The 7,839-nt window shown below is 64.7% G+C and overlaps 1 protein-coding gene across 1 annotated transcript; it reads right to left on the bottom strand.

The window, feature by feature from the left end:
• Nucleotides 1-299: 299 nt before the first annotated feature.
• LOC123035330 lies at nt 300-6,528 on the bottom strand. Its single transcript, XM_044453374.1, has 3 exons — nt 6,479-6,528; nt 4,083-4,326; nt 300-3,711 (listed from the first exon to the last, which is right to left on the bottom strand). The coding sequence occupies exons 2-3, from the start codon at nt 4,174-4,176 to the stop codon at nt 362-364; spliced, it is 3,444 nt and encodes a 1,147-aa protein (XP_044309309.1). The 5' UTR covers nt 4,177-4,326; nt 6,479-6,528; the 3' UTR covers nt 300-361.
• Between the last annotated feature and the right edge of the window lie 1,311 nt (nt 6,529-7,839).

The raw sequence follows: 7,839 nt of genomic DNA, 5'->3' as shown, positions 1-7,839 counted from the left end.
GGGAAACATTGAGAAGACAAAGAGGGAGGTGGGGCATCTCACCGCATGTGGGCCGGGGGGGGGGCAGGGGGCAGAATCCCACCATGCGGAAAGCAGAACCCGCCGAGATGCGGGACACACGCAGCCCTGGCTCGCCACTGAGGGCCGGGAACGTGCTCCTCCGCGTTGTCCCAGCGTCTGCCAAGGAGGGCGGCAGAGCGCGGCGAATCCGTGACGGCGGTGGCGGGCGCCTCGAGCGGGGAGCTGCAGGCCGCCTGGCCACCGGAGACGGAAGCCCAAGCCGCTGAGGGCGCAGCCACGGCGGAGCGAGCGCGGCGAGTGGGCCGGAGGCCGGCGGGAGAACCGTGCAGGGGTGGACGGCCTACAGGGCACGATTCACAGGACGGCGGAAGAAATGCAACTCCTGCCCGGGCCTGAGACCTCGACCCGTTACCAGCACCCTTACGATCCGCCACTCACTGCTCAGGCGGAGGCAGGGAAGACGGAGAAGTGACCGGGCTGGAGGGGAGAGAGGTCGGTGCAGACCTCCGATCCCTGCAAAGGGGCTGGAACGAGGAGCTGCTCCTTGACTCTCTGGGGCAGCCCTTGGCCGCTTTCCCCCCGCTTGCCCCTTCTCTATCTGCTGCACATGTTGAAAATAAGCAAGAAGAGGGGAAAGGGCCAGCTCTCCATACTCACGCTCTCCGCTGTCGGTCTCACCCAGCGCCCGCCGATTGGGACCTTGCGGAGTCGGCGCTTGCAAAGACATCGGCCCGTCTTTGATCCAGGGCTCGACCGGCCGCCTCACAGAACTGCTCGCTTCGTTCTCTTCCCGGAGAACTGCATTTCTCAGGGACAAACGTTTCCTTTCTAACATGTCCAGTGAGTCAAAGAAGGTCTTCATGCTCGAGGTACCAATTTTCCAGAATATTTCAGCAAAATTGAGGCTGTCCCGGCTCTTGCTGGCAAGCAGTGCTGAAGTGTTGAATGAAAAGTGAACGGGGCCCCCGCTGGCATCCCTGGCACACGCCACGTTGGCCTCCTCGACGGCCTGCAGCACCGGGGGCGGCTGCCCATCCGCACACGTGACCAGGACGAGGGTATTGTCCCTCATGTCTGCCCGGAACATGGAGGGCACGGAGTCGAACACGGCTTTCTGCGTAGGCGACAAGCGGGCCAGTGAGGCCGGAACCACGAGTCCAAGGGCGTCAACGTGGCTGATGCCGCCTGGCGGGGAGAGAAACCTCCTGACCTTCCGGGCCACCACGTTCTCCGCACCTGCCGTGTCCCCAAACTCCGGCATGTCGATGACGGTGAGGGAAAAGGGGACCTGGAAGCCCCCCTGGTGGTTCAGCACGTAGGCCGTCACTTCCGAGGTCCGGCTCTCGGCTTGGCTTCTGCGGGTCTCTTCGTGGATCAGCCTGAACCGGAAGTCGTCTCCCCACTGCACGCCCAGGATGTAGTTGACCATGCCGTCGATGAGGGCGGTCTTCCCTGACCCCGTGGCCCCCATCATCATGATCACCTTGCTGGGGACCTGCAAGTTCATTTCACCCAGCTGGTACGTCACACAGGACCTGGTGGCACCGGCCGTGGCCTTCTGCAGAGGAAGGGCGTACACGGAGGGCGGCCCCTTCTCCAGCAGGGTGCTCTTCGGGAGGAAAGCGCGGGCCAGTCTGGACTCCCTTTCTTCTTCCGGGGATGTGAGCACCTCCACCTCTTCGCTGGGAGCACTCTGAGCCCCGTCGGCACACACGGCCGACACCCGGACCCTGTAGCGTGTCTGCGGCTTCAGCTGGCCGATCGCACAGACTTCCGTCTTCCCTGCCGTCCTCTTCTCCTTCCACCCCCCTTTGGCCTCGCGACTCTTCTCCCCAGCCCCCTCCCTGTACTCCACTTTGTACTCCTGTATAACGGCCCCCACGCCGACGGCGCTGGGACTCTCCCAGGCCACGGAGATGAGGGACGGCTCTGCGGTGACCTCTCTGGGCTTCCCGGGAGGGCTGGTGGGAAGCGTCCTCACCGGTGCACTCGGGTCGCTGCTCGCGCTGAGGCCCGGCTTGCTCCTGGCGGCGTATCGGAGCTGGTACTCCGTGTTCGGGCTCAGGCCTTCCAGGAGGAACGTCTCCCGTCCGTCCTCTGTGCTCGCAGCCCCCCAGCCTTCTTCCCCCGTGACTTTGTACTCTACCCGGTAGCCGGAGATGGAAGCCCTCCCGTACGCGGCCGGCTGGAAGGTCAGCTGCACGCTCTCGTGCCCGACCACCCTGAGGAGGGGAGGGCGAGGCTTGGGGGGCAGCTCAAGGCAGCGGCTGATGAGCTCCCCCTCTTCATACAGGTAGATGGAAGCTCCGGGGTGCTCCCCGTCAGGGACGGAGGCCACGACAAAGCGGGTCGTCCCACTGGCGCTGTTCACACGGGCAAAGTCTGCCACGGATCTGGCAGCTTTCCGAGCCTTTTGCACTTTCTCTTGGTGCTCAAACCAGGCCTTGCCCGCCCCTGGGGCAGTCGCGCCGGCTCCTGGATCGTCCCCCGGCTGCGGAAACGCCCTTTGTAGCCAGCGCTGCAGTTGGAACAGAAACAGCTCCTCGTCATGCAGGGAAGTGAAGGTAAAGGAGACGACAAACTCGTTCCGGGGGTCCAGCACTACTTCTTCCAGCTTGTTCCAGGAGGAGATGACCTCCACCCCGCTGAGGATCGCGAGGTATGACTTCACAAAACTGATCTCTCGCTCCTTGGCATCCAGAAACTCCCCGAGTCGTTGGCTGTTGAAAGGTGAGTGGCCAATGGAGGCCAGGATGTCTGCCAGGGCCCCTTCCTCTTTCCCGCCTCCTCGGATGGAAGGCAAGACGCTTGCCAGCTGCTTCTGGAAGGTCTGCCGGTGCTGCTTGCACAGATCCTCAAACTGCTCAATTTTCCTCTTGACTTCTGGGAAGGCGTCGGTCACGGGGCTCCTTGCCAGGTCGTTGCATCTCATCTTGACCTCGTTCAGCTGCTCCATCAATGCTTGGGCATCAAAGATCAGGGAGAGGCTGATGTCGCGCACCAACTTGGCCGCTCTGGAGTCCAGCTTGGTCAGCGGGTACAGCCAGACCCGCACGGGCACAGCCCTCTTCCCATCATCCCCTAACATTTTGGGCAGGCGGGCATACACTCGAATGGCGTCCTCGAAACTCACTGGATTTTTGTCCAGAGAAAAATCTCCATGGAACTTGCACTTGAAGTTCTCAGTATAGGATTTTTCCTTCTCATTCATCTCAATTTCTGCTTCCCCCGTGGTAGATACGAACTTTCCAATCATAACCTGGAGGCTTCCTTGTAGATCTTTTACAGTCTCAGAAGAAGAGGCTTCTCGATCGAACACGAAGAAGGCCTGGGCGCCGTACAGGACGGCGGTGACGACGTGGGTGGCCGTGCCGTGCTCAAAGACGGCCGGGTAGGAGACGTTCTGGATGCCCAGGTGGCTCATGGTCAGCTGCTCGTACCGGGTGGTCGCTTTGTACTGCAGGGTGACCCTGGCCTGCTGCCGGGACGTCTTGGAGTCATGCAGGTACTTGGCGGACCCCCCCACCTCGACCAGGCCCCCCAGGAAGCTGGCCTTGAGCGACGTGGAGACGCCGAGGGCGGAGGCCTTGTCGTCGATGGAGTCCGAGGCGATGACCTCCGACTCGGTCTTGGGCTGCGGCCGGATGCTCAGGTCCTTCTGCAGTGCCTGCAGGTCCCAAAGGGTGATCCCTGGAAGCAGCAGAGGAGGAGGCACACGAATTCGGGCGCTGTGTGGTCAGAGGAGCTGCCCCTGCCCAGTTCACGCCTGGCAGTACAGCCCTTCCCTGAGGGTCCCGCGGAAACATGGGGGCCCCTGGGGGCCCCCCTCGAGCTGGACCCCCCCAGGGCAGGGCAGGGCAGGTGAGGGAGGGCTCTCCCCCCTCCCCCTCCACCGGTGCATCCCTGGAAGGGGAAGCAGCCTTGTCTTCCAGCGGCCCGCCCCCCGGCCTGTGCCTCAGCATTGCCGGTGGCAGCGGGGCCCCCGGAGGGCTGAGGCGCCGAGAGACGCGCTGCCAGGGGTCCTGCCCGCTGCGAGCCCACCCCGGGGGCCCGGCCCCTACCTGGGATGAGGGCGTCGCTGCGGCAGTCGTACAGCATCCCCAGCTGGAAGGGGCGGCCCAGCGCCGGCAGCTCCACGAGGTCGCCCTGGGCCATGCCTCTTCCGCAGGCGGCGCTCCCCCGTCCGTCCGTCGCAGCGCAGGAACCGGCGGGGCGCAAGGGCGGAGGGGGCTGCGCGGCTCGGGATGGGGGGGCCGCGCTGCCCCAGGGGCGACGCTCGCACGCCGAGAAGCAGAACCGCGCGACCTGCGGCAGGACAAAGACTCCAAAGCACGGGGCGCCCGCCGGCGCCGCAGGGACCCCTCGCCCAGCGCCTCCGAGTGCCCGACCGCGCATCGGCGGCTCGAGCAAGTCCTGCCGCCTCTCGCCTGCGCCCGGATTCCCCGCTGGAGGAAGAGGACTTAGCCTTCGCACTGCAGCGAGGCGAGGTGAGGCTGGGCAGGGCAGGGCGCGCCGGCGCAGGACGAGAGCTGAAGGCCAGACCCCCACTTCGGAAAGGACCCCCCTCAGGGAACCGTCATAGAATGGGAGAGCAGGAGTGGCCACTGAGGGCCCCCGCCCAAGGCCCTGCCCCTGCTGTTTAGCGCCACCCTCCGCTTCTCCTGAATGCCCCCAGTTTGGGAGAGCCCCCCCCGCCACGCCTTGCAGGCGGCTGGTCCCAGTGTCTCATTGCTCTGGCAGTGAGGAAGCTCTTCCTGATGTTGTCGGGAAAATGTGGATAAATCCTGTCTGGAAAGCATTACTCCTGTGTGCCTTTGCATTGTGGGATCAAATCCTGTCTTCTTTCTCAAAACCGAGCTGTCACTGTTTAAAATGGCATCCCCCCCCCCTTCTCTCGCCTTTAGCTGTGGGCTACAGTAGACAAATATACATTGTAAAGAGTCATTGTTGGAATTCAGTTTACAGTATCTTAACCCAGAGGGCAGCATATGCCCTGATCATGCAGAATGTTTAGAGGCAAGATGGGGGTCTGAGATGGGGGTCTGAGCTTATCATGAACAGTTCCTAGTAGCCTGAATTTGCATGTCTGAGCAGAACTGGAGATGGGTTCAAGTTACTCAACTAAATCAGAAATATTGTAATCTCATTGTTACAGTGTGATTTACTGGCATTCCTTTATCTGCTCTGTATGTGAAGACCTCAGGATCTCATTGCAATCTCTGCATCCTGTCACCGATTGCCCTGCACCTGTGTACCTATAAATGCCCTGCGATGGCGTTGAAGCTTTGCAGCAGAGTCCACCTCTGCCTGCCCGGGAATGCACGCATTATCCTGAGTACCGCGGGAACCTTGGGGTAATACAGTAAAGCCAAGATGGTCGGGACGCTTGGTCTTTCCCACGAACCCGAGTTTTATTCCCTCTTCTCAAATTGAGCTTCCGGGATTGCACTGGGGCATCAGCAAGAGGAGATCTGGACCCTCCTCTTTGTGGCAGCCTTCCAGGTACCTATAGAGGGGTGTCATCCCCCCCCCCCCCGAGTCATCTCAAGGCTGAACAGTGTTTCCAAACCCAGGGGAAGCTGGTGCATCGGGCGTGCCAGCCGGGGGAGGGGGGGAGAATCCTCTTTGGACTGTGGCCCCTCCCACGGCTGGCATGTGGACCCCAGCGCAGTTGTCGGGGGCCAATGCGGACCCCATGCTGGGATTCCCACCGCCCCCTGAAAGCCAGGTTGTCCCGGAGACGTGAGTGTGGTGGGCGGAATTACCCAGCGCGGGGGGGGGGGTGTTCCGAGGCCCGCGCCTCCCCCTCCGTGTTCACCAGCACGCGGAGCAGCCGGATCTGCCGAGGGGTCGCCGAGCACCGGGGCCTGGAAGCGCCTGGGCCGGGCCAGCCACCTGGAGGGGACGCGGGGGGAGGGACGGCGGGACAGCCCAGGTCACCGCGGGAGCAAGCGCCCTGCACTGGGGGGCCGCGGGCGGGGGCGGGAGCTGGCCGGGAGGGCCCCGATCCGCCTCCCGAAGAGATGCCGAGCGGGGCCGCTGAACTGCTCGGCCAACGCAGCAGCCTCTCTTGCCCCCGCGCTGGAGGTGCCCCGCGGCGAGCAGGGCCCGTCGCTCCCCTGGGCTGAGGGTCTCCCGCGCGAGGAGGGGCCCCGATCCCTGCTGGGCCGGGGGGGCGCAGGAGCCCGGGCAGTCGGAGCGCGGTGGCCGTCGAGCCCCCCGAGGGGAGGGGAGGGGTGGCGGCAGGAGGGCCGGGCCGCTCGCCTCCCCCCTCCCCGAGAGCCGCGGACGATCGGGGGCTTGGCGGGGGGGGGCGCCTCCGCCAACCTGTAACTGCTGCTGCGCTGCTGGGGAGGCCGCGCCCCCGGGAGCAGCGGGGGGCCGTTCCCTGCTTTCCCCCACGGGTGGGCCCCCCAACAGGGGGCGAGCGCGCAGCGTGTGGCTGCTCCGTCCTTACCTGAGGAGCGCAATTCTGCGTGGTTGCGCCCAGAAACACTCCCAGCGCAGGGTTCTCCAGAGCATGCACCAGCCCCCTCTGTGCGCCGAGCGCGGCCCTCCGTCTCCCCCCACCGCGGAGCAGCTGCTCGGCACGCCCGGGCCGTCTCCGCCGAGGGGGCGGGGGGGGGGCGAGGCCTGGGGAGGAGCCGCGAAACCGAAAGGGAAGGCACGTGACTAGCTGGATCCGCGGCGCTGGGGAGGGTGTTCCTTCCTGGAGGGGCGGCGGGGGGCCCTGAATCGGGCCTTTTCCCCCCCCCCCCCCGGCTGACCTGCTGCTGCAGGGAAAAGCAGGCGCCGGCATCCTTGCTTCGGGACACCTCGACAGGACTCCCCACTCGCCCGGCCCCCTTCCCTCCGCCCCTCCTGGCTGCAGTGCTTTTCCCACGCCAAGTGGGGAGGACTGGGGGGCGGTTTTCAGACACTGTGCTTGCCCCCCAAGCTCCTTGATGTCCCGTACGGAGCACCGTGAGGCCGCGAGGCCCCCCCGAAGATCAGATGGGCTTTCCAAGCCCCGTGGCTGCCCGTTCCCTTGCGAGATGGGGGTCCGGGATGGGGGTCCGGCCGGGCGCTTGCGAGCCACAGAGCTGCGTCGCCCAGGTGCTCCCAGGACTCAGCGGCGCATTGGAGAGTCTGGAAGCAAGAGGCCGTTTCCCATCAGCTTTATTCCTGTGCGGGATGAACAGAGCGAGGAACGGAGAAAGAGCTCAGGTCTCAACAATCCGCAGCTCTTTCCCGCCCCTCTCCAACCACAGTTCCCAAAGGCCCCCAGTCGCCTTCCATTCGCCCGGCCGGACCACGTCTCATCTTGCACGTAAACCGGGGTTTTTCTACCTGCGGTTCTCTACCTGGGCAGCCCGGCTCCGGCTCAGCCATGACCTGAGGATCACCTCCGTGCTCAGATCCACTCAAAGCTGTTTCTACGGGCTGATTCGCCTCGCTGGGGTTCAGGCTCTGGCCCAGGTCAGGCTGACAGCCGGACCCCACCTCTAGCTCTGAGTCCCCCAAAGGCCGGAGATGCTGCTGCGGAGCATGGGGGGGGCTGAGGGAGCAGCGCAATATCCCCCCCCCCCCGAAGCCTCACTGGACATGGAAAGTAGGGCTGCCAGACTGGCTTCCGTGGCAGTTTGTGCAGATGAGGAAGGCACAGCATGAAAGGAAAGCGGAGCTGGAGGGAAGAGGGGAAATGCCGCCTGGCACTCGACCCAGTGCAGAGGCAGGACATGGCCTGCCTCGTTTGCCCAGGGGCAGAAGGGGAAGAGGCCTCCCGGCTGGGGGCACCCAGGCGCCTGAGGGTCCCCCGTGCCGCTCCCTCGGCCTCTG

The sequence above is a fragment of the Varanus komodoensis genome, unplaced genomic scaffold (assembly GCF_004798865.1).
Source record: "Varanus komodoensis strain SLA01 unplaced genomic scaffold, ASM479886v1 scaffold785, whole genome shotgun sequence".
NCBI lineage: Eukaryota > Metazoa > Chordata > Lepidosauria > Squamata > Varanidae > Varanus > Varanus komodoensis.
This window is presented reverse-complemented; position numbering and strand designations above follow the sequence as displayed.

What these genes read in the sequence shown, in the direction of transcription:
- LOC123035330 (XM_044453374.1), bottom strand. Translation starts at nt 4,176, where the DNA reads ATGGCCCAGGGCGACCTCGTGGAGCTGCCGGCGCTGGGCCGCCCCTTC. An exon ending in CAGCGACGCCCTCATCCCAG is followed by an intron (nt 3,712 to 4,082) that starts GTAGGGGCCGGG and finishes TGCTGCTTCCAG; the next exon opens with GGATCACCCTTTGGGACCTG.